At 37.1% G+C, this 25,761-nt stretch overlaps 1 protein-coding gene across 2 annotated transcripts in view; it reads right to left on the bottom strand.

Moving 5' to 3' along the window:
* COL6A6 (collagen type VI alpha 6 chain) overlaps nucleotides 1-25,761 on the bottom strand; it is a 51,941-nt gene that overhangs the window by 2,625 nt on the left and 23,555 nt on the right. For both annotated transcript variants that reach the window (XM_040548400.1, XM_040548399.1), the window contains 25 exons: nucleotides 25,660-25,752; nucleotides 24,132-24,185; nucleotides 23,102-23,173; nucleotides 22,591-22,617; nucleotides 19,886-19,930; nucleotides 19,581-19,634; nucleotides 19,264-19,326; nucleotides 18,189-18,254; nucleotides 17,286-17,339; nucleotides 16,325-16,360; nucleotides 15,598-15,660; nucleotides 14,714-14,776; nucleotides 13,756-13,818; nucleotides 12,333-12,395; nucleotides 11,854-11,904; nucleotides 9,928-9,963; nucleotides 9,756-9,818; nucleotides 9,530-9,592; nucleotides 9,075-9,110; nucleotides 8,141-8,177; nucleotides 7,565-7,576; nucleotides 6,969-7,462; nucleotides 2,892-2,982; nucleotides 1,595-2,266; nucleotides 70-163 (listed from right to left, as the gene is read on the bottom strand). In XM_040548400.1, the coding sequence (XP_040404334.1) occupies nucleotides 70-163; nucleotides 1,595-2,266; nucleotides 2,892-2,982; nucleotides 6,969-7,462; nucleotides 7,565-7,576; nucleotides 8,141-8,177; nucleotides 9,075-9,110; nucleotides 9,530-9,592; nucleotides 9,756-9,818; nucleotides 9,928-9,963; nucleotides 11,854-11,904; nucleotides 12,333-12,395; nucleotides 13,756-13,818; nucleotides 14,714-14,776; nucleotides 15,598-15,660; nucleotides 16,325-16,360; nucleotides 17,286-17,339; nucleotides 18,189-18,254; nucleotides 19,264-19,326; nucleotides 19,581-19,634; nucleotides 19,886-19,930; nucleotides 22,591-22,617; nucleotides 23,102-23,173; nucleotides 24,132-24,185; nucleotides 25,660-25,752 (2,465 nt within the window). The remainder of the gene's footprint in view (nucleotides 1-69; nucleotides 164-1,594; nucleotides 2,267-2,891; nucleotides 2,983-6,968; nucleotides 7,463-7,564; nucleotides 7,577-8,140; nucleotides 8,178-9,074; nucleotides 9,111-9,529; nucleotides 9,593-9,755; nucleotides 9,819-9,927; nucleotides 9,964-11,853; nucleotides 11,905-12,332; nucleotides 12,396-13,755; nucleotides 13,819-14,713; nucleotides 14,777-15,597; nucleotides 15,661-16,324; nucleotides 16,361-17,285; nucleotides 17,340-18,188; nucleotides 18,255-19,263; nucleotides 19,327-19,580; nucleotides 19,635-19,885; nucleotides 19,931-22,590; nucleotides 22,618-23,101; nucleotides 23,174-24,131; nucleotides 24,186-25,659; nucleotides 25,753-25,761) is intronic.

Below are 25,761 nucleotides of genomic sequence, written 5' to 3'. Positions count from 1 at the left end.
GTTTGGAGATGTGTAAATATAGGATTTTATCCCATACCCACGCAACAGGTTTAACAGGTAGTTCCAAACCTTTCAGTGATAGACACTTGCTCTCGTGTGTCACCTCGATCTAAGTTTTCACACTCTTCTTGAAGTTCAGGAGGAGGATAAGTGTTAATTTTTTCTGTGGGGAAAGCATATGTGCCACAGGTAAATTTTAAATTCCTCCAAACCCCAGTATGTTTAATAGAAAGCAGAAGAAAAAGAAAAAGAGAAAAAAAAACACAAAGAAAAAAAAAAAACATTTTTTCTCATGAACAGGAGATTTTATCTTTGAATAAGTAACACACCATATCTACAGAGACTGGCACAATGTCCAGGAAAACAAAAATGATATTAGAGATCAGCTAGATGAGCGTGACTCCTGAATCAATGGTTTATACTTTTACCTTGCTCGGTAATACACTATTTATCCTTCTATAGAAACTTTGATATCTAAGCACATGGTTATGATGGGGATTTTAAATCAGTGACAATTTCCTTCTTGATGTTCTCTGGCATACATTTCAAAGCACCTAAAAACTGCTCATCTACATGAATATGTCTTAGAAAGTTAAGAAGTACTTTGTTTGCTCTACAGAGGAGGAATAACTGCAGTAAAGAGAGATTAAAGCCAGAACTGCTAATGTTTAAACTTTTATCTGCCCAAAAGCCTAAGTAAGCATTAACAGCTCAGTAAATCTGGATCTGCTAAGGGTCTGAGGAGAAACATAGGTGTCAAGGATCAGAGAAGAAATGGAGACCTGAATCGGGAAAATAACTGTGCTTTCTTGGCTGAAGAATAGTCTTTCTTCAGTGACAGTGGAGTCAACGTAGCCATAAAAACTTAAGGAAAAAAATACTTAAGATTTTGGCCTAAAGCATCATTTTTGAATATAATATTGTTCTGTAGTCACTAGCAGTTTGACTCGTGAAAGACGTTCCACTAAGAAAGACATCAAGGCCCTGGAGTGTGTCCAGAGAAGGGCTACGAAGCTGATAAAGGGCCTGGAGCACAAGTCCTGTGAGGAGTGGCTGAGGGAACTGGGGTTTTTAGTCTGGAGAAGAGGAGGCTCAGGGGAGACCTTATTGCTGTCTACAACTACCTGAAAGGAAGGTGTGGGGAGCTGGGGGGTCGGCCTCTTCTCACAGATAACCAGTGACAGGACTAGAGGGAATGGCCTCAAGTTGTTCCAGGGGAGGTTCAGGTTAGAAATCAGGAGACATTTCTTCTCGGAAAGAGCAGTCAGGCATTGGAACGGGTTGCCCAGGGAGGTGGTGGAGTCACCATCCCTGGGGGTGTTCAAGGAAAGGTTGGACGTGGTGCTTAGGGACATGTTTAGTGGGTGACATTGGTGGTATGGGGATGGTTGGACCAGGTTATCCTAAAGGTCTTTTCCAACCTTAATAATCTTGTGATTCTAGTGTCCAGCATCTGCTGCAAACTATAGATGAAAGACAGACTAGTTAGGTTATGACTAGAAAGAATGATAGTGCATACACTGACTACTTTTTTCTACGCAGCATTTTCTCATTCTTTCTGTAACTTATGCAAACACCATTGCATACTACTTACGTTGTAGCAGATTTAGAAATGCCCGGCTAAACCTCTGCGCATATGCCATCTCAGATGTTGAAACCCTGCCCAATGTCAGTAAGTGCTGATCTGTCGGGGAGCTTGACAGTTCTATCAGCTCATTGTCATTTACATTACTGCCAAGCGCAAGAGTGAATACAGTAAATCCTTGGCACTTGACTCTGAGTGAAATATCTTTCAGCTTCTCTCTGTCCCATGTGCTTGTTTTGCTTCCAATTATTACAAATATGACCCTGTGTTTTCTTTGTCTGGGATCTTTAAGAAATACATTTTCAACTGTCCACTGTAGTGCAGAAGCAATGGCTGATGGCCCTTCCAGTTGGCGAACAGACTCCTGGATATGGTTCTTCATCAAATCTTTATTAATGTATGTTCCTAGATTAAACTCCAAGGCCACAGGAGTTTTGCTTCTGTCAGGCAGGAAGCCCCTGGGAGCCTGTTGTACCAATGCCACTCTGATGCCTCGACGTGATTCACTTAGCTGTGAGGCAATATCAAACTGATCTACCATGTCGCTCACAAAGTCTTTGGCTCTCTGAAAGTCTTCACTGGTGATGCTGTGAGAGCTGTCCACAATGTAAGCGATATCCATATCCATCTGAAGAGGTAGAGAAACGGGCACTTCACAGTGCTTACTAGGCTTGCATTTATCTAGAGAAGAAGAGCCAATACGCAGCAAACTATTTAGCAATATAGCAAAAACAATAGTTTAGAAAAAGACATTTTTGAGTCCTATTTACCTAATTTTTCTTAAATTTTTATTTAAAAAAAATCAATTTAGCAATCAGAAATCTTGTTGTTCTTATTAGAAACAATGGATGAATTTTGTTAAACAAGGTTTTGAGATACCATAGGAAATTACTCAAGTATGAAATCAAAAAGTGTTCATAAGGTAAAAACAGATCAGAGTTCCCCCGAGAATTTTTCTATCAAAAACTATACATGGCAAAGGACGCTGGAGCAGATTCTATTTTTTACTTCAGACCACTGTTCAACATTCTGAAACATTATCATCATTTAGCAATTTCTCCCCACCTCAAAATACAGAATTTATAGTAAATGAACATGTTTTCCTAGAAACATGACATTATTTTAAGTGCATTTCTGTTATAATTAAATAGCAATTGGATAGCAATTAAATAGCTTTTGTGGTTTTGAGACTCTAATTCTTACTATTTATATTGCCCAGAAGAATTATTTTATTCAAAAACATTGGATTTGTTATTGAAAGTGTAAAAAGACCAATACAACAGCTGGAATATGTAAAATGTCTTACCAAAGCAAAGTGTACAATATATGATGCTGTCCAAACTCTCATCCAGTTGTCTTTCCCAAACAAATAATTGAAATCTTCCAGTATTATCACTCTAGGTTTTAAACCAGACATAAAAGTAATGTTAAAATGTATATATGCCAAACACAGATCATGTTTTCTCTTTGTTCTTAATTCTTAGTATCATTACTACTTCTCTACTGAAACAGATTTTGTCCCTAACTTGGTGGTTTCACTGCTATTGTAATACTGAACATGTAGACAGAAGACTTCAGTTGCCACCTGGAGCATTCTATCTGCATATCTGGAGCATTACAAGAAGATCTCCGTGTTCCTAAAGATTTAACACCGTGCTGTACAGAGATTGCTAAGCCTTTGCAACTCCTAATGACAATTAACTGGTATTAACACTTTTATTAGCCAGTTTAACACAGTCATAATAGATCATTCAAAGCCAGCTCAAATATTTCTGAATGGTGTTGAACTTAAGTCCTATGTACACATTCATTTTATACTTTGCCTTTCTACTCTTCATAGAATCTAGATTAGGTAGGGATTCAACTTTTATTCTCTGTATGCATAAGGTGACCCATATCTTGATTAGGGTGGCTGTGTGCTATAATACTACAAATGAGGGGAAAAATGAGACATCGTGTGATTGCAACTGTAAGTAAATGAAAGAAAATGAATGAAAGAAAAATCTCACAATTTCAATTCCTGTCATCAAATCTTTTCTGTGCAGGTCACCATAGCCTCCCCTTGACAATGAAGAGCATATATTCTGGCCTGAGTAACACAGTCTTGAAAAAAAAAAAATGTGGGAGGAGGCATCTTTATAGATGTCACTTTTTGCCAGTGAAAACCCATAACCTTTGTTCTTTTCTTAGTAGGGTGCTACAGAGAAAAGGGCACGATTTTCTGTCTCAGCTCTTTTCGAGAAAGAAAATTCCTCCTTAGTGAAAGTGCTTTCTTGGGAGATAAACTTCTAGCATTAGAACAACAAATGTTTTGCCTGTGATCAACTGAAGAAATATATACTCTCCAGCAGAAAAAAAGTTTATCACACAAAGGCTTGAGGAATCCTGAAGATGCTTCACTAGCATCTTACCTTTTCACTGACCATCCAACCCCATCTAAATATGATTCAAGAGAAAACATACTTCCTTGTCAACTAAGCTAAATAAAAATGGCTGTACAATATCATCTCATTGCAGGAAGTTAACCACTTAAATGAGGAAAGAAATACTTATTACTTTGCTTTAAACTTAAGCTTTACATGTGTGTTATACACAACACTGATAATAACTTCTGATTAATACCTGTAAAGGATGCTATAGATGGATCTCTTCAAATGAATTAAAATTGACAATGACTGGTTAAGTGATCTCCAAACTGAAGCTCCTAAGGCAAACTAACCAAATACATTAAGTATCTGCAGCTAGTCTGAAAGCATCATGAAGATAAAACATTTCTGAATTGCAAGGGCAGAATACTATTTGAAAGGAAAAGGGAGGTTGTATTTTTTGGGTGGTGGTGGTGAGGTTGGTTACCATTCCATGACTGTAACCATAAATGAGAGCTGGGCAGTGAGGTTTGCTTTTGCTTTTCCCCTTGCTAAGCAGCTGCTCATAGCTTTGCCTTGAAGTTGGCTAGGTTGCTGTTACTCAAGATTGCTCTGTGCTCTAACATTTTCATGTGCTATTTATAATTCTGCATTGTTCACGTGTATGATTCCTGCCACACCTGGAACAAAACTCCTGTAGTAAAAGACATGACTTAAATATTATCAATAAATCAGGATGAAGCCAGCACTTCACAATGCGGGTTAATGCTAGTTATCCTCTTCATTTTTATACAGCATATGGACAGACTCTAGCCTGGTGTTTGTGAGGTTCAGTATATTCAGAGTATTAACTCTGTTCAGATAAGTGTGTTGCTTACACACAGGGAAAGATGCACCAGCAAAAAAATATTCTTACAAACTGAGAAACAATAGGCAAAACCCTACAATCTGTATTTTCTGTCTTCATTTTGATTCTATACAGACTGAAATGCAGATATGTTAGAACAAAGCGTGGAGGAAATGGCTCCATACGTCACATACAGCATAGCTAAAAGTCTCTGGTTACTGTAAAATGCAGTGTATTTACATTTCAGACTTTTGGACTACATCTGGTGGCCCAGAGGGCCAATGGCATCCTGGACTGCGTTGGAAATCATGTGGCCAGCAGTACTAAGAAATTGATTGTCCCCTTGTATGTAGCACTGGTGAGACTTAACCTAAAATATCGCGTTCATTTTTCAGACCCTCACTACAAGAAGGATATTGAGTTGCTAAAGTGTGTGAAGAGAAGCGTGACAAAACTGGTGAAGGGATGAGAAAACAAGACTTCCAAGGAGCAACTGAGGGAACCGGGGTTGTTTAGTCTGGAGGAGATCTCATTGCTCTCTACAACTGCCTTAAAGAAGGCTGCAGCGAGGAGGGAGTCGGCCTCTTTTCTCAAGTGAACTTTTCTCAGGATGCGAGGAAGTGGTCTCAAGTTGCTTCTGGGGAGGTTTAGATTGGATATTAGAAGAATTTCTTCATGGAGAGTGTGGTCAAGCATTGGAATGGGCTGCTCTGGGAAGTGATGGACTCCCCATCCCTGGAGATATTTAAGAGACTTGTAGATATGGCAATAAGGGACACAGTTTAATGATGGGACTCAGCAGATTAGGTTAATGGTTGGACTTGGTGATTTGAAGGTCTCTTCCAACCTAGATGATTCTACGATCTGTTCCCAGGATACCTTTAACTACCTATCAGCCCTTGGATGATGCTTCATTGGAGTCAGAATGATCTGACAAAGGCCGTACTTCAGCCTGCTAATATAAATGTAAAGACTGAAAACGGATCTCAGTATAACCTTCTATTTATTTCTTTGGGAAGTTTAAAATGCCCAGTCTAACTGTCCTTCCAGCCAATGGGAAATATGGATTAACTGGAAAATGTGGGTGTCCTTTTTCTAATCTTTTCTACTCTGAAAACTGACTTACAGAAAGTTGGCACCTTTGTAAATAACACGTCATATGCATTCTGATTCATAATCTGCTTATACTAATAAAATAAAATAATGATGCTTGCTCTTGTTTAACCTGGGAAGCAGCCCAGGGAATAATCTTCCTTCTCATATGCCAACAGAATTCTTTCATTCAGATTAATCAACATTCAGCCAAACAAATATGTGAATTGTCTAATAGATAAGAGGCTACATGAGAAAAATTGCAATAGAAAATACTAAAGGACTGACTTAGATGCTACTAAATCACAACTTAGCCTCCAAGTCTTACATTTTTCATTACATGTAACACAATTTCCTTCTATAAGGATGACTGTGAAGAAACAGCAGCTGGAAAGATTTTTATTTTGAAAAAGTTATAACTGATGGTTCTAAACTGAATGGTTTAAACTGATGGTTTTAAACTGATGGTTTTGTACCATCTGTACCACAGATGATACAAAAAGAAATTGAAAAGAGAGAGAAATATTTAATTCATATTATCAAACCTTAAAGAAACCTAGAATTGTTGTCCTTTGGTGCCTGGAAAAATTCAGTGCTTATTTTCTGTTTACTACCTTTTCATATGAAGTAGTATTTTGAAAGGAAAGCCTTTACTTCCTTCTCTTGTACTAATGGAAATACAGCTATCAAAAATGATTTTGCTTTTGGAAAACAAACTGGTATACTTGAAGCCTTCTACTACTGCTCTTTCTAGAAACAACTGCTGCAGCTGTTCTTTTTGTTTGTTTTGTTTTTAATTAAATGGTTAGTAAATGTCACCTTTTCAAAAGAGAAACACCATGAGTAACCAAATGAAATTTAAAAGTTATTGAAATTATATGATTTGACCTAAAACAATGAGTTATAAATACTTCACATGCAGAAAGAGGTCAAATGGTGATCATTATGTCAAGTGAATCAGTATTTCTTTGTTAAAATATTATACAACTTACTAGCTTGAGAGCATGCTTTACTCAACTACTAGTAGCTACTAAGTAAATGGACAACTGATCCTGTTTTCCATAGTCTATCTACTTACCGAAAAGGCACGTTTGACATTTGGCACTTCACTGAAGGCAATAACCACTGGAGTGATATCCAAGGCACTCAACTCCAGCACAGCTGTGTTGATAACCATATCATCCTGAGACGGACCGTTGGCAAAAAATATGGCAACTTTTCTCGTGAGGATGCCCTGACGAACCCGTTTGAAGACATTTCTTGCAACAAATCTCATGGCTGCCCCAATATTACGTTTGCCAGTGGATCTCTCCAGTGGTATTCTCTGGACTGCTTGGAGCAGCAAGTTGCTTTTTTGGAATTCTGAGAAACGGATGAGATAACGCGTGTTGACATTGAAAGAAACAATGGAGACACGAGCACCTGTTGGGCAATTGCTTTCGCTGATCTTAATGGTCTTCAGCAATAACATAACAATGTTTCTCATCCTTTCAAATGCAGCTGGAGTAACATCTTCAGACATATCAAAGGCAAACACCACCTCAGTCGGATAAACTGGACAGGTGCCTGTATCTTGAAACAAAACATTTTTGTCAAAGTATTTCCACAACTCATATATTGTTAGTTTTTTCCTAGTCTATGAAGAATGGGCATGCAGAGGCCTGATGGGCTTACCTGATGAGCAAGCTGGAATGAAGAGACGGAGAGGAGTTAAATTATTTTGGAATCACATTCATGAAAACAGAGGCATATTCACTCATTTTAAGGAGACCAATCTAAAGCTCAGACAAGTATCAAAAACTGTCACAAGGGACAACACTTCTCTTCAACAATCAAATACTCTAAACAATGTAATTAGACTGGATTAGATTTAAAGAGGTTGTTCTAGGTTCTGCTAAGCAGAGAAGGCTGAGAGAGAATGAATACTTCAAAACAGGAGGACAGATGATATACAAACATTTTCTTCTCTGAGAAGTCACCAAAGGTGGAGAGTTACAATGCCAAAGAATTAATTTAATTTTAAATGTAGAGAAGAGAAATTTGTTACAATTTTTGTAATTACAATGTAGGAAAAACAAGCAGAAAGCGTAAACCTGCTTTACATACCTGCTGAAAAATTCTGACAATTAAAAGCTACTAGTCAACATCAACCCAAGCCCTGATACAAACTAACAGTCTACAGGGCTTCCAGTGGAGGCTTTTTCTCATAAGGGTGACTAGGTGGAGTCAAAGAATATGCTCCCTACTTACGGCAGTTTTTTCGTGTAAAATTCACAAGTTCACAAGGCTGCAGGAGCAAAAAGAAAAAGCAATTAACAGCAAATCCCAGACCGTACCAGACTGGGAATCTTACTTCTGGTTTGAGTTGAAGGTTAGATCTAAGCTGCTGAACTCTCACTCGGAGTCCAGATTCATACATTCCAGTTCCTCTCTATTTCAAATTGTACAGGGGCTCTGTCCCTGACGCCTGATGCAGAAATTAAGTGTGGTGTGGGTTTTTTTGTGTTTGTTTTTTTTTCCAGACATGCTCTGTTGGCATTTAGCCGTGATTTGGAGTACGAAACAACTATTTAGCCATTCTTTATTGTGTGTAATAATCATATCAAGGAGGTCACTGGGCAATGGCATTTCCAAAGGAGAATGAGAATTTCAGTAGCAACTTGCAGAGGAAGAGGGAGGTCTGTGAAGGAAGAGCAGACCTGTCCTCCCCTCCTTGGAATGCAGAATATACCTGCAGTATTATTGCCTGCAGATACTTGTCCGTGCAAGGGTTAGATGAAGCCTTTACTTAGGAATTCTCATCCTATATGAGTTAGGATTCTGAAGAAATCCCGCCCTGCTATTCCCAATGAAAATAGCTATTTCTGAGGAAATGCCTTTCTTTACAACAGGGTGAGAAATAACCCTAAACCTGAGCTGGTGTTTAAACTGATGTGAATGAGGTAACAGATAAAGGAATGTGAATGGCTCAAAAGTTTGTAAACAGTGTAAATCCATCTGCATATTTTTTTCCTTATTTGCCAAACAAAAGGACCCACTGTACTCACTGTACTCTGAAAAGTATTTGAGAAGGATACTGTTTTTTAACAATTAAATGTGCTCATTGCATTCAGTGCGTACAAATAGATGATGACTAAAACTTAGTTCTATGTACAATGCAGTTAGCTGTGAGGTAATTACTTACTTCCATTAAAATGGTGCCTCTTGGTCCCTTGGCACCCTGAAATAAATTAAATACAGATCCAGAAAATCAGACTATGATAACATATCTCCATCTATGACTCTGTAGGCCAAAGAAAATGCAGGCATACAGTGTTTCCCCAATAATCATTTGCTAATTTGAAATATGAGGAGACAACATTGCTTAGCACAGATTTCTGAGGACCTGAAAGAGTTGCAGACCACTAGACTGACCTATTTCTCAGCACATTTTCCTTCCTGTTTTTTCAAATATTCACTACCTGTTGCTCTTGAGGACCAGTATCAATCAGAATTGGATCTTCTTTCTTGTGCCCCCAGGCTGGTTAAGTATTGTTTATCATACGAAACACTATCAAATATTCCATTAATCTAGAAGTGAGTTTAAGAGCAATCTAAGAGCTTTTTTTTTTTTTTTTTATTTAAATAAAAGTACATTACCATAGGTCCTGATGGCCCTTTGTCCCCTGGATCTCCCAGGGAACCTGGTATGCCAGCATTACCCTGCAAATAGAAACAAAAATTTTATTCTTTATAATTCCACATACAAGTGCAGAATTTCAGCACAGAAAAACCTCTAAAACTACACTGTGAGCTGGAAACACTCAGGACATATGGGCTTTACTTACAGAACTCTTCACAGAGTTGACAGATTTATCATTCTTACCCTTCTACCTCTAACTCCTTTGGGTCCTTTAGCTCCTGGAATACCTGGGTCTCCATCTTCTCCCTGAAAATTAGTGAAATTTAGAACTTTATATGAAGGGAGAAAACAGATTTCAAATGAGAACAGTGTAAAACAAGAAATAATGAGAGCAAGCATGTCCATTTAATCATACCTCTGGACCAGGATACCCTATGAATCCAGGTTCTCCCTGCCAATAGAAAGAAAATAAGACTTCATAAGAATCAAGAACTTTGTGATCTGCTTAGTGTTTGATTTCTTTAAACCAAAAAGAATTTCAAAATTATTCTTGGCGTTCCAGTCCATTCAAGTAGCAGCGACTACTCCTCTGGTCTCAAAGGACTCCTTTTTAGATTAACAACTTTTTTCATGTAAAGCAAGAGCATTGTAAATCATTCCAACAGTTTCTGAATTTTCAACAGCATCCCATTTCTCAAATAAGTGTTTTAACAAAAATCATGTATGACTTCTAGTAAAATACAGCAGTAATCTTATTCAGTGATCATGAGTAAAACAAAATATTCAAAGCAGTGTTTAAAAGCAGTTTCAGAATGTTGTACATTCCATACTGAGCAGTGGTACCGTAACATATTATTGGCATATTAGAAGTAACTTCATTAATTGTTTTGGGTTAGTTCAGTTCTTGGCATACTCTTTGCCCGTGTATCAAAAATGAGAACTCTCAGGAGGACTGATCAGAATGGAAGCTTATCTTTCCTTGACATTAGAGTAAATAGCAGAATTCACACTACTTATGTATGTCCTTGTTTTAATAGTTCTTTCCTATGAAACTAGACATGGCTGTCAAACATCACAAAGCAATCAAGGTTTGCCCAGCAGATTTTTATCACATGACTTTATTCTATCATTTCTAGAAAGTTACATGCACATAGACCCCACATTATAAATAAGAGTGTAATTTAACTTGTGTACCTCTGTGATTTATAGCAACCTTAAGCCTATGCACTTAGCTATTAGGGGAAAACCAATTGTTTCTGGATCATCTATCTGGGTTGAATTATTTTTATTTTTAATTTAATTTTTTTTTTAAATCTAAGCCCTGCCAAACCTTGGGCAAATATATCAGCGTATAAGAAGGGCTTTAAGTCAATCCTTTAAAACAATGAATAACGACAAGGCGATTTAGCAGAAACCTTTTCTCTTCATTTGTAACAGGGAGGATCTTCCCTGAAATAAACAAGTGCTCCTACTTATTTTATCTGAAGAGATTAAAAGAACTAGTCTTGTATATAACATATGCGTAACCTGTGAAAATCTCCCATCAAAGGAAATTGTTGGGGCTAAGAAGGCAAGAAAACAGATTAGGTTTTTTGTTTGTTTTTTTTTTGTTTTGTTTTGTTTTGTTTTGTTTTTTTTTGCATAGCAAGAAGTATCAAGAGTCATTTTTGTAATAAGCCATTTGAAAAAAATCAAGAGATCATCAGTTGGAGAGCCTCCTGGAAAGCCTTTCATACCTTTTCTGCAGCTTCTGCAGCATTATTATTCTCCCACAAAAAGATCAGAGAGTGAAACAGATGGGCCTCCAGTGAATCCACTGGATTGCTTCTGTTTCTCAAACAAGAGGAAACAACTCAGTTGAAAACAGGAGTGGCTAGTCAAGCAGACTGGAGCAGGGAGAAAGCACTGGGTACTCCAAAAAGTTCAACTTACACCCCCATATTCATACACACCAAGGAAAGGGTGAGTGGATCTCAAAAGAGCAGCTCCTTCCCATTCATTCTCATGTGTTACCATCATAAGTCACCACTTGTTCAGAATGGGAGCATAATTCTCACTCCAGTCTTCAGTCATCACCAGAGTCAATCTGTGTTTGTATCAAACCACATTCCTAAGCTCTCATGAAACAGAATTGGAGGTCACAGCCACATTTGTTTCAGTTTCAGATAACCCTTTTCAGAATTTCTCATAAGGATGGATTTGGGAAGGCTAAGCCTCTTCCTGAACCTCAGGAGCACACTGTGGCCACATCTTACATCCCTCTTGAATCAACTTTGATGGTCCCATTAAAAGTGACCTTGTGCAATGGAGACTGAGAGACATTTTGACTCCCAACACTTACCTTTGCTCCTTTGCTCCCTTCAGGACCATGCATGTCTCTGCCATCCATGCCCTGCAAAGGTTGAATATAATCAGTTAGCTTTTAATAAAGGATTGGATTTATAACCAGTTCCATTTTGGAAAAGAGACTTCCCATTACAGTGCTGTGTCCAGGCTGCTGATACTGATGAAGTAGGACAAGCTATCACAACACAGTCTAAATGATGGCAAAATCCATACAGAGAAAAAAGGGATTAAGGCCATTCTCTACTGCGTGACCTACCTCTAGCAAATTCTCTTTAGCACATATAGAGAACTTGAGTGAAAATATATTGTCTCTAGACAACAAGGAATCTGGTTTCCATAAGGAAATTGAGAACCAAATGTGAAATCATTTTAACTGTGTCAAACAGTGAAAATAGAAGAAGGGAATGAACTGAACTGATCCAGCTGAATGAATGTTAAATTACAGGGGTCCAGAACTAGGGCAGAAAGACTCACTCGTACACCTCTCTGTCCAGCTGGTCCCAGATGTCCTTTCTCTCCAGGATCACCAGGTTCACCCTGTCATAATTGAAATGTAATAAACATTATTTTGGCTCATTCAGGAAAACTTGTTTCTGAAATGTAAACTTGTCTGCTAGACTGAAATGTGCTTATACTTTTTACAAGCTATGTGATGCAGATCAAAACATTCTGTTACAGATGATATTTGAGAGAAGGTTTCTTGTGTATGTAACTGGAAGGTACTGGGCAAATCAGAAGACAATGAGAAAACCTCATGGGCTTTCCTCAAAAAAACCTCCCGTTGTTACACAGAACTTCTTGTTGGCAAGAGTGTTTTCTAGGAAAAGTTATATTAACGTAGGCAGGACATATCTTGGAATTCTACCAGCATGAAAGCATCTGTTGGTAGCAGAGGATATTTCTCAGGAAGGCTGTTTGGTCTGTGTTCTTAGTCCTTTTGCAAGTTTTCTTTTTTTTTTTTTTTTTTTTTTGGTTTTCATTTTCTTATTGAACTTTCTTCTAACAAGAACCCCAAATGTAAACAGCACAGAACCAGACTCTGATTCTGAGTGATTCCAGTAAAAAACAGTTAATATGGTGGCTACAGCAAAAGACAGGGTGATTAAATCCGATGTTTCTTCCTAACTTTGTGTGTTTTCACACAGCGACTCTTTTCACAGCAGCACTCTGACATTCTGACACCTCTCTGTACTGAATGTAATAATTCTTCAAAAAGACTAAAAAGGCTTTGTTAACTGGTATTCGTTAAGCCTTCTAGATCCAGAAATACAAAAACACCTAAAATCACGTATTTTTATTTAATAGTCTCCTGTATCAATGCACATTAATTACAGGAAAGTAAGGGATAACATTTATTACAAGTAATTGAGCCATAATGTGGACCATGTATTAGGATAAACGTTTCTGTTGAAATTCATGTTGATTTAGTTCTTTTCAACATATTAATTCCTTTATAATAGCCATCCTAACAGTCAGGGGTCTTTGAACTGGCTAGGAATCTTTGGAACAAAAAGGTTAAAATGAACAGCTATGCTTCATTAACTGGTACTTATTTTCAATAGATTGGACAGAGTTTAAGAATCTTAAAACAAGCTCAAGTGTCACCACTGCCATACCCCTACTACAGTTTGTGAGAAGCCAGGTCCCATCAAGAACCATGACCACAACAGCAATTAGAACAGCAGTCATGCTGACTAATAGCTTCATAGTATAGCTCTGACACTGGTAAGTGACCTTGAACACATTGCTTGCCTTCCCATGCAATCTAAAAATTCTTACAAAACTTAATTTTTACATGTTCCACATCAACAACACAAGTGTTAGTTCATGCTTTTTCAGTAAGAATAATGAATGATGTGCTCATATTTCTGCAATCAAGTGCTTTAAAAATGTTTACCTTTGCTCCTCTTGCACCTAGCTTTCCAACAGAGCCAGGTAGACCTGGGGGACCCGGACTAGCCTGTAATCAGAAATATCAGTAAAATGGTATACAATGAAGAATTCAAGGCTTCATTACACTCAAGATTCATTCACTGCCACTTGAAATTATTGTAGAATCAATACAGACACTAGAACATAAACAGACTTTGCCAAAGCTTTTGAGGACCACAATAAGTTATGGATCAAGCTATCATTCAAGTTATTTCCTGGTGTCTGTGTGACTACTCTAAAATTTCCGAAATGTTATTAAGTATGATACAAATATTATTTTCTATCTACATAGCTATTACAAGTATGACAGTGAAAGCACAAGCAATATGTATATATATATAAATATACACACATATGAATGGGTATGTAAGCTTGAACATGACTAAAGTAGATATCCAAAGCTGACATAGTCAGATGTTCTAATCCTGAGTTATACTGGTTTAATTCCAGAATAAGAGCCCCCAAATCAACAGCATCACACAAATGCAAGGAAGATCAGCAGACAGTGCTCAATAGTTAAAACCTCATCATAACTTAGCATTAAATCTCACAGGTCATATTTTAATGAAAGCACTGACAAGCTGAATATCTAACTATGCCCTCATCTCATCCAGTGTACATCTGGACCAGTAGGTGGTGCAAGCCATGGTGTTACTCCTGATACAACGGAACTGAGAAAGGAATCTAAAGCTAAGGAATCTAAAGCTAACTCTGAAGTTCTCTTCCTGTTCACCCACCTAAACTTATTTCTCAAGATTTGCAGCCTCATATGACCATCAGTTTGCTTAAGAAATATACTGAAAAATCTTCAGTTTCTTCGCTCTGTACATTTGTTAAAAACTCATTAGAAGAATAACACAAACATTGAAAAATGAAAAGCCCTAAGGTGTGCAGCAAGGATATATTATTTATTTAAGGCTAACCGGAGGGCCTGGCATGCCCTGTAGTCCCGGAGGTCCTCTGATCCCTTGTAGTCCTTTTGGGCCCTGACATAAACAGACATTGAAAGAAAAGTCAGTTCGGTGTTCATAGTCTTTCAATGAAGATTAGATTACTGCAATGACCAGAATTCAAGGGCCTGTTTTGCAAGTCTCAATGCACAGGTGAAACTTCTGGCTGTCTGGTTGTAGGAATTAGACCTGGTGAAGCAGCTGAGAAGGTCACTGCCTGAGGGCTATACTCAGAGAGCCTCTATGGTGTCTACAATACCAATAAGACGTCACACAACACATTACTAGGCGTGCTTTCTCCAGATGCCGATATTGTCAGTGGATGGAGAATATTAAAACTGGAATCTACAATAAGCATTCTACCACTATGGTTCTCTTTAAAATAACTCCACAACCACAAACCTTTTTTTTTTTTTTTTTTTTTAAACAGAAGGATTTTTTCATTGGTTTTGTCAGTCAGTAAGTATATCATTTTCACAATTTCAACACACTTTGTAAAGAGTACATTCAAAAATGCAATAAAATTATGTACTCATTACTAGCAATTTCTAATGAGTTCATTTTGAAGATCTGCTTGACATTATCCTGGAAGCTAGAGACATCTTGACCAAATTATTTATTCTGGCTACTCATTTTCCTCTTGATTTCACTAGAAGCTGCATTTGCATAAACAAGAAGAGAAACTTGGCCCATTTAATTCCTCAGGGCCACAGAGGAGATCTGCCAAGGATTTTTCCTCATAATATTCATTAGTTGAAGAAAACAAAGCATTCCAAAAGAAAAACAAAAGATTAAGACTGACAACTCATTTTCTCCACAGCTAACATGTAGACCATCTCTAAAGTTCTTTTAGCTACCTGTGGGCCTTTAAAACCAGGATCTCCTGGGTAACCTGCTTCCCCCAGATCTCCTTGTCCACCCTGCCAGAACAAAAGCAAACATTAAAAAAAAGAAAAGGGGGGGAGGGGGGGGGAGAAAAGAAATTAACACCTGCCATATGCATATCAACAGGTAATCATTTCATGTCTGCACAGAGTATTAGCTGACAGAATGTTTTCCAGTGTTTCCAAGCAGCTTTCAATCTGCTTCAACTTCCACTTAAGAAAACTCAATTGAACAGCAAAAGAATTTAATAGCTTTGTTTTGTTGTGGGTTTTTCTTTTTTTTTTTTGGTATACGGTGTGTGATGAACACTTGAGGTACAGCGCAAAATATCAGTTCCATTTGCTTCACATTTTACACCACAATCTCAGAAATATTCCTGCATTCCTGCAGCCTTTCCGTTCATTCCTCATCTTTAGCAACAGTCTCTCCTCTACTTGTGTTCCCAAATTTGCCTTAATAATACGAGAGTCTGTCCTTTTATTCAACAAAAGCTGTCTTTCTCCTTTCCAGTTCTAAATCTTTCAAGCCAGGACTACCTCTAGTACATTCACCCGAGGCTGTCTTGGCTTGAAATAGACTTTTTGTTGCTGAATACTTGTGTCTTGGATCACACTGAAATTTCTCCTGTAAAGAGGAACAAATGCTCAGGCTGGACATATAACTGCATGTAAATAGGCAGCAGCAGTGTTAGCCACTCACCTTTACACCTGGAGGGCCTCTTCGACCTTCTGCTCCCTAGGAAGGAATGGCATGAGATTACATCCAGAACACCGAGCAAGGTGAAACAACAATTTATAATTAAGTAAATATATTCAACTTACAGAGACCAGAGGCTATTTCCGAAGAAAGAAAAATCCCATTTTTTTTAAGGTAAAAATGAAAAAAAGAATCGATTTGGGACAGAAATCCTTACACAACTACTACCCTCATCAAAGAAAAGCCCTTAGTGAGTAAAGAGGGAAGACATCTCAACAGAATTCTGGAAAACATCTTCCCAGTCAGCTGCTCCTTGGCTAAAATAAAAAGAGCCATCTCCTCTACCTCTGAGCCAAAAGGTATGCACTGCTTCCTTCTGCACACTGTTCAGAAGCACTAGTGAACATGATTGTTAAACCTAACATCACTAGCAACCTTCAGAATGCTTCTGCAGCTTGGATGAGAAGTGATCAGGATCTTATACATTAGCATTAGGAACCCTTCTAACAGACTATAAGAGGTGATTTCATAGGTTCCAGTCCCCAGTGGATGAAAAAGAGCAGCAGGCATATGGAACTTACTGTTACAGGGAAAAAGGAGGGATAAAAATATCTATGGCAAAATTACCAGGCTATTAAGCCTCACAGAAAAGGCTGCATTGAATTTAAGGCTTGCAATTTCACGTGAATCAGACCTGAAATTAATTTTATAGCAAATTCCTGATTATAAAACAAACAACAGAAACAAACAAAACAACAACAAAAACCACTGCAATACATATAAGCTAGTAAATTTGAAGCCAAGTATATTGAACTATGAAAATTGTAGAAGATTTATGTTCCTTCTCATTACAGGAATTTTACATGTTGGATAAAAGGAAGAAGAGAAAAATTGGTTGTCTGAATGGGAACCCCACTGCATCTTAGATCAGTTATTTTCAACCTGTATTGACTACTATTCTTACATTAGGGCCATCATGACCCTGCTCTCCTTGGAGTCCATGTGGTCCTGGGTCTCCCTGCAAATCAAAGTAAAGAACAAGCACTTTAAATACTGTTTATTTTTCTTGTGATTACACATTTTTCTTTTTATGATCCTTCTTTTATTCTTCTCCTAAGTAATTTCACTTCAATCAGTTGCATCATGCTAAATGCTGACTTGTTTTCTGCAAACAATTCCTGATCATCAATTATAAAAGAGAGTGACTATGCTTGTTTTGAATTTCAAACCATCATCCACCACCAATTACAGATACTTTCCTACTACTTATCTTTGCTTATTGTTCTAAATTAAGTGTGACAGTTAATGGGCTGTGCTCTTGTGTTAGATTTACTTTCTTGCAGTATGGCTCAAAAACCTAGTAAAAATTCATACATCACTTTATCAGCACATAACCAAGTTCTTATGTTCTACAGGCCAAAATGGAGTTTTTATCCATCACCATGAGAAAATAGCAGTTACATAGTAAAGTGGGTACAGCATGGTGATATCCAACACATTTTTCCCAGCAGGGTTTTTAAAAAAATCCCTGCAACCCATCACCAGGAATCTCTCTAGTTGGTGATATAAAATTGAGCCAGAATGATATATTTATACTAAATCCATATCTTGCTTTAGCTCAAGCCCAGTTTGATGGTGTATTCCATGAGAATATTACCATAGTCTTCATTAACTGTTTGTTTTTCTTTTAATGAAAAAATAAAACAAAACCCAACATCATGCACATTTTAAAGTTTTCTGTGTTGAATATACACACTAAAAGCAAAATGAAAAATGAAAGAAAAGAGCTGCTTTGTCAATGGACAGCCAATACAACTTGGCAATTATCCAAACCCTTACTCTTGTTAATGCAGAATTACTTGTTTACCTGCCATGCTGAGTTTCCCTTTTCACCCTTAGGACCAGGAACATTATTGTTAATCCCAGGATCTCCCTGGAAAAGTTAAGCAGAAAGTTCAGCATTTTCAGTGACTATACCTTTGATACTCTAACTACAGGCACAAGATATGGAAATAAGATTAATGACATTTATTATTGCAGCCAAAAAGGAATATAAACGTTATTTTGAATGAACACGCTTGCAAGAACACTATGTAAGCTCTTCTGCAAAGTCCACAGTTACCTCTTCTGCAGAGGTAAAAATAAATATTTCCAATGGGCAACAAAGCAAACCTTGAAAATGTGATGCTGTTCTGGTTGTTTGGGTATTGTTAACTGAGTTAAGATCACACCTAGTTACCGATTCTCATACGGGGTCATACTAGAATGGAGTTTCACTTAGCCACTTAATGCTAGACACATATGAAATCCTGATCCCTCAAAGAGGCCAAGTTACCATGGCACCTGATTTCTTTTATAAGTGTTAGAAGACAGGAGTCATCACATTATCCTTGACTCTAGAACAAAGATCTTTGAAATACATACAAGACAAAGTTGTGGTACAAGTAGATAACATCTCCACTGAAATTTTAGCCCTCAGAGTCTGCATTTATAGTGAGAGCTCTAAAGCATGCATAGAAGAAATGTCAGCATGAAGAAGTAACTTGCCTTTGCATCATTATAAATTTATAACAAAGAGTCAGTTCACTTGGGTTTTAAGTGATAGAGAAATCCCTCTATTAGGTGAGAACCACAAGGTAGGACTAAACAGCTCCAAAAGGAGTTATTTGTCCATGGTAAAAACAAATAAATAAAACAAAAATGCAAGGAACAAGTTGGAGACCTGAAGCTTAAACATCTGCTTCCAAGCAATGCATCAAAACACACAAGTCCATCTGCATCTGAAGAGCACAGAACTCCTGGAATATGCCATACTCTTTGGAAAGTACTGCACCATCTAGGATCATGAAAAACTCTTCAAATAACTTATATCTCAGGCAGCTCCTTCAGAAAATACAGGCACAAATCAGTGCAACCTAACAAAAATGAAGAAATACACTTACATGATCCCCTCTTAGACCAGGTTCTCCTCGTTCACCTGGTTCTCCTCTGGGGCCTTTTCTGCCCTAAAGTTATAAAAAGAGTACAAACACTTCTGGTGTGGGTAGAGACAGTGTCTGTGGTAGAGAGAGGCCAGACAAGATAACACAGATCTGTTTAAATCAGTGGAGCTACACTGATTTGCAGCAGAGGCCTCATCATATATTAGAACAGGCAGCTATATATATTAGATATTATAATATGTTAGAGAAAAAGTCACAGGCATTACACTTCAGAAAGACTTTTTTGTAAAATCTTGTTACTATAAATGATACTTCACCCGTTTTCCAGGGCTGCCTTTCTCTCCGGAAAGCCCAGGAGGTCCATTGTCTCCCTAGACTCACAAAGAGGGAAGAAAGAAATTATAAAAAATAATGAATGTTCTTTCTGATAAATGCGGTTCACAAATTCTGTCTGACAGGATCCAACTTCTATTAGACATGTAACTCCAAACACTAAACTGATTTTCTGTTCAGGTTTAAAGCCCATTAAAGAGGCAGAAATCTGTGCCTTTGAACCCTGAAATAGGTTCAAAATAGGTTAAATAGGTTTTTAATTGAACTACATATTTGAAGCATAGCTTACCTGCTCTCCATCAATACCATCAAGTCCACCGTCGCCGTGTTCACCCTATCGCAATAAGCAAAAAGCCATCATATTAGCATCAGTCCACTTGTGTCCTTGATCAAGGAAAAAGGTGTTGACCCTGCTTTTGGATACTTGAAAAATAATAGCTTTTTTTAATGGTTAGCAGGAATAATTAAGAATAATAACTAGGAGCTAATAATTAAGAATTTAAAAAGAATTACTAACTTCTAAAAGAGTTCACAGTTAAGAACAGTTAATAAGAACAATTGTTGTTAAAACTACAGATCTTATCCAGGATTTAAATTGCACTTTGCTATATGCTAGTTTTTCACAACTGCAGCACCTTCAAAAACTAGGTATATTCTGAAATACAACTACCTTATATATCAGAATTGTTTATTTGTATTTAAAACTCATTTTATTAGTGTGAAAGGTGTATTGAAAAGCTAAAAAGAATAACCATGATAAGAATAATTACAGAAAATTTATCTTAGGCTTTGGGACATGTTAAAAAAAATCGTTTTGGCAATATAATGCTTGTTTCCATCAGGATCAATCCTGACATCTGTGATATAAAATAGTATTATTCAAAAGGTTAACACCTTCAAAACTAATGAAGGCGCTATTTGCCAAGGTATTCGTGGAATCAATGTAGCAGCTGTACAATTAGCACAAGACTAATTGTAGTCTTGCATAGCAAGCTTGAGAAAACAATACTATAAATACAAGTAAGAGGGCTGCTTCTGGCTTATCTAGGAAAAGAGATTAAAGAAAAAGTCACTTTATCTTGCCTTTTGTGCCACATAAAGAGCAACCCTGCTCCCATGCAAACAAGCCCTGCTCTTCTCTTCCCTTTGCAGAAATCAATCACCATATTGCAACCATTTATGGAAATCATTTTCTCATAAAAATACCTATTCAAACCTGAGGATTTTGTGATGTTAACTTGCTCTGGAAATAAAGAATGAAGCTGCTGAATAGAGTTATAGCTGTCAGAACATCACTTCATTTATGCATCCTCCACAATGTTTCAGATCTGGCCATGCAATACATTCATTTTTAAAGATATTTTGAAGTGCTTCCCTCTTTCATTACTGGATATAAGAAAAGAATTAACTGTGATGTTCTTACTTTTAATAATAAATGAAATTTGCTGAGACCACAGTCATTTTACTACCTGAGAGCTGAAAAGGTATTCAACAAATCACTGAATGTGGCACAAAAGCATGTTATAAGTGTCAGTTAAACCAACAGGAGTCTCAGTCTGACAGACTCTACAGATGCAATAGTTTTGTAGGTTTTGATGTTAAATTGAATTTTCAAAACCACCAAGGTAAAGTTCCTGAGGAAAAGTGTTATTCATTTTTAGCAGTTTTAAATGTACTACAAGAAAAATCAGGTGGCTGTACATTTTGGCAAAATTAACATCATAAACAAAAATTTCTTGAATTAAGTATTCAAGAAGAAGTAAACAATCCTGACTCTTGCTCAAGTCTTATTTTCTCCCTCGCTCATTTCCTACCTCAGACAGCCTGATCTAAACTTCATTGTATTAAATATTTTGTATTGCCTTTTCTTCCAAATAGTTGTACTAAAATTCCTTGCAGACTTCAATAAACATCTTCAGCCTTACTAAGTTAACAGTATTAGATTCATTTTTTTATATGCTGAAAGCTTAATATTTTTAGTTGAAATAAAAAGTCGATTTGATGACACAACATAATGAAATATTCACATTTTCATTAGATTTCAGTAGGGTTTTTGTTCCTGGTAAGTCAATTCCCACTGTACAATTCAAGCTGAACAAATCAAAATCGTCAGCAAGTACTCTCCCTTCTCTATAATGAGATGTTTCAGATACTTAAAGGAGGACAAATTATTTCAGGAAACAGAGCAGAAAATGGAATAGGAAAGAAAAATACATAGGAGGATTTAAAAAGTCAGTAGAGAGCAGTACTCTAAACAGAGTTGGGGTATCAAAAAACACACTCAGAACTTCCTCTCATGCGCAGGTTCTCAGGATGGAAATTGTCTTCCAAGTCTCTGAGGCTCCTAAATCTTTTCTAGGGGTGTTTTTGTCATGAAAGCATGACATACAATTTAAATTCCATTTTAACTGCTCTAGCTTGGAACCTAATACTGCCATTCTGATCACTGTCTTCCAGAATTCACTTTTTATTAACAAATTGGTAACAATCTCTCTTTGATGAACATATATGTTTGAAAGGCTAAATAAGTAGAGTTGCAATATCAGTGAGTGACAAAAATAGCTGAAAAGAAGTTTGGATATTGAAAAAGTGTCAATAACGACTGAAAAATACTGCCTAAATCTGCAATAAATACCAGTCAGTCTTCCCCCCCGCCCTTTCTCCTCTGCTTCCTCAATATTTAGAATATGAAATTCAGCCGACCTGAATTACTGCCTTGACAGATGACTAAAATAGGAAGTAAATTCCTTTCTTGTCAATTAGAGTAAATCAATTATGACTGCAACCATCCTAAACTCTCAATACAAATAAGACTTAGCATCTCATACTTAAATCCACTGTTATACAATCATGTCAATACTATATTAAATACTCTAAGGTTTTTATGCTATTCCTTCCTTGCTATAGCATTTATCTTACAAAGTAATAATGAATTAAAATGAAGCAGAGCACAGTTGTCCTGAAAGAAAATTGATTACACATGAAAACACATACCTGACTTCCCTGATAACCTCTGTAGCCCTGAAATTGAAAATAAACATGAATGAAATTTGGTGACAATTTTTTATTTTTATTTTTTAAATCAAGCTTCAGAAGCAGGACACAAGTTTGCTATGCAGAGGCCTGATGGGCTCAGTATTTGTAACCCCTATTGGAAACCATTCCCCTCCTACCACACAGGGGATTGACCCCCTTCCTGTACGAAGATGGTACAGCCTTCATTTTCATTCTCATTCTGTAAAGCTTAGTAGTTTTACCTGCAGCCAGTCTGGAGTTTGTGATAGTAAAGACATTGGCAATTATTGAGTCAGCAAAATCCCATGCCATTTGACCAGACTTTGAATACACAAAGTACCTCTCAAAAAGTTCTTTTGAGACAGCAAAAATTGTCTGTTCTTACAGCTGGAGGTCTTGCTCTCCATCCATACCTCAGGAATACAGCACAGTACAAAAAACAGTTTCGTGGAAAACAAGATTAGGAAATGCTTCTAAGCGACATACTTGCCTTAAGGCCTCTGGCACCTGTACATCCCCTGTCTCCTCGAGTCCCATTGAAACCAATTGGACCTCTGCCCCCCTTAAGAAGCAAAAGGGAATGTTAAGATTCATCCATATGAAGATTGTCACCAGTTATATCATGAAATAATGTATCTTAAATAATTCTGTGGAAATTTTCTGTAGAAACTAGTTACAACCAGTGATTTCCAAAGAAATTGTTAAACCACCATCCCAATGAAGTTTCTTGATAAACTTAGATGACAACTGCTTTTCTCCATTACTGTCTTCCTCTTAACAGGAGGTTGGCTTGCCCTAAGTAGTTTCTCCAAAGGCAAATTCAGGCTGACCAATCTACTGTGAGAATTGGAACTACCCCAATGCAGACTTTACAATTAGGTGCAGAGAGAAATCCTTGGCTTGTTCTCGGCTTGCAGGCTTCTGACCTTTAGTTAGGAGTGACATTCATGTAATGGGTGCAGTGCTGTAAACCCAGTTCTGTGCTTTTAGTGCTAAGGAAGTTACTTATTCTTCATGGGATTTTTGTTTATTTCTAGACAGCAAAAGAAGAAATACTCCCAGGGGACTGGACTTTGGCATATGCACATTATGCTGAATTCTATGAAAGGAACAGCACACTGCAAAGGACTTAGAACGTCACCAAAACACTACAAAATTTAATTTTGTTACCCAGTTATAAGATATTCAGCCATGCTAAGAAGGGAAGAGATGGCTCTGAGATTATCACACAATCTGGCTAGAGTCTGTCATGGAAAATGATCACTTAAATTACTCAAAAATATACCACATAAGATGCTGTTGTATGATTCTTTCTAACTGATTCTGTTCTTACATTAAAAGCTATTAGTTATTATGGTGAAGTACAGACACATAGAGAATTAAGTCCATATATTTACCTTAAGATACACCTTGCTTAAACACATTTTAGGTTAATATTGATGATGCTGTGTGAATGAGTAAATGCAGACAGATTTAGGCACCAACAAACATGATTGCAGCAGGAAAGAGTGTTTACTTACAATCCCACCTTCCTCGCCAGGATGACCAGGAATTCCTCTGTAACCTGCACTTCCCTGAAAAAATGGGAACATAAGAGATAATAAACTGTTCTCCAAGCACATGGGTTCATTAGTATTGGAGTAGTCTGCACATGCAGATAGAAAACATTTCTTGGAAACTGGATCCGGTTATGCTGGAGAGGGCAGGCTTCTCCAATTGCAGTTATACAGCCACTCTGCACAATTCCAGAATACTTCACATGGTTGTGGGGAAGAAAAAACCCACAGTGCAACAATGTCCAATATAAGAGTTCAGTATATTATTTCATGAAACTGCTTAATGAATTAATAAAGCCCAGTGGGTTTTTGGTCAAACTAAGTATCTTCCTTTGCGATTTTGACAAGGAAATATTATACAGTAATGAAATTCTAAGGTGAAATGAAAAATATAAGGAAGTGGAAATTTGTTAGGACAAAGATTTTGCAATACCTTACAAAGACTTTAGGAATATTGCAACTTTGTATTTGAAGTGATGCAAACCTCATATCCTCAGGTTAAAAAAAAAAAATCTCTCAGAGAAGTAAGAACAGATAGAATTTCTAGGAATGAAAATGAACAAGAATGAGACAAATTTGTGCTGCAAGAACGTGCTTTTAAAATTGTAAGTTGTGCAGCCCAAAGCATCATGCCTGTCTACTTGCAATACAACTACAAGTACATTCTGAATACTGTTTTGTCTGAGCACTATAGTCCAGACATTTCAATAAAGCAGGTGTAAGAATATCAACAAGGCTAATAGAAGAGATCGGTAAACTGTTTTATGAATACTTATTGCAAGACTATACCCGTGCTAAGAGATAACCAAAAATGGATTTAACTGGAACCAGATAGTTGAAGAGTGTAAACTACAAATACAAGTTATTTAGTGTGTTACTGGAATAAGCAGAAGTAATGGAATGAAAAGAACACAAGACAAATGGAAACTACATATACCAAAAGCTTTAATAATGAGGTCTACTATTATGCTGTAGAAGTGGTGAAAACTGCAATATTTAAAACAAACTATAAAGGAGACAATATAAAAGCTTAAAGGAAACACTGTAAATTAGTGCTGTATTGATCAGGAGAAACTTACAGTAGAGAATATTCAGAATAACCGGAACACACAAAAGGATGAAGTTCACATCTAGTGAAGAAGAATTATTATTTTCTACTCTTAGCTTGGCAACTGGAAGTTTATTATTCACAGTTAGCTAAAAAGGCTCTTGGTTAATCAGAAACCATTTTGAAATCTCTCTCTACTTTCTGCTGAATTCTGCAAAGAAGAGTGCTTAAAGACTTCTATGTGTCTGAATGATTTTCATTTTAAAATACTTTTGCAATAGGAACGTGCAGTAGAGAAATGATCACATTGCATGTTTCTTCTTCATCTATCCTAATAGCAAGGGCTGTGGGCACCTGCATGCATGCTTCAAATTACCACAAAACACAAATAAACCTTGAAATAATAAAGAAATTCTTATGTAGCATCTACCGCAGCTCTCTTACCTTACTTCCAGGAATTCCCCGGGCACCACGTTCACCAATATCTCCAAGGCATTTACAGAAAACATCACAGCATTTTCTTTCTGCAACAGTATCCTGAAAAAA

Source organism: Cygnus olor, chromosome 2, assembly GCF_009769625.2.
Source record: "Cygnus olor isolate bCygOlo1 chromosome 2, bCygOlo1.pri.v2, whole genome shotgun sequence".
Classification (NCBI taxonomy): domain Eukaryota; kingdom Metazoa; phylum Chordata; class Aves; order Anseriformes; family Anatidae; genus Cygnus; species Cygnus olor.
Note: the sequence above shows the minus strand (reverse complement) of the source record. Positions and strands in the feature narration are given on the sequence as shown.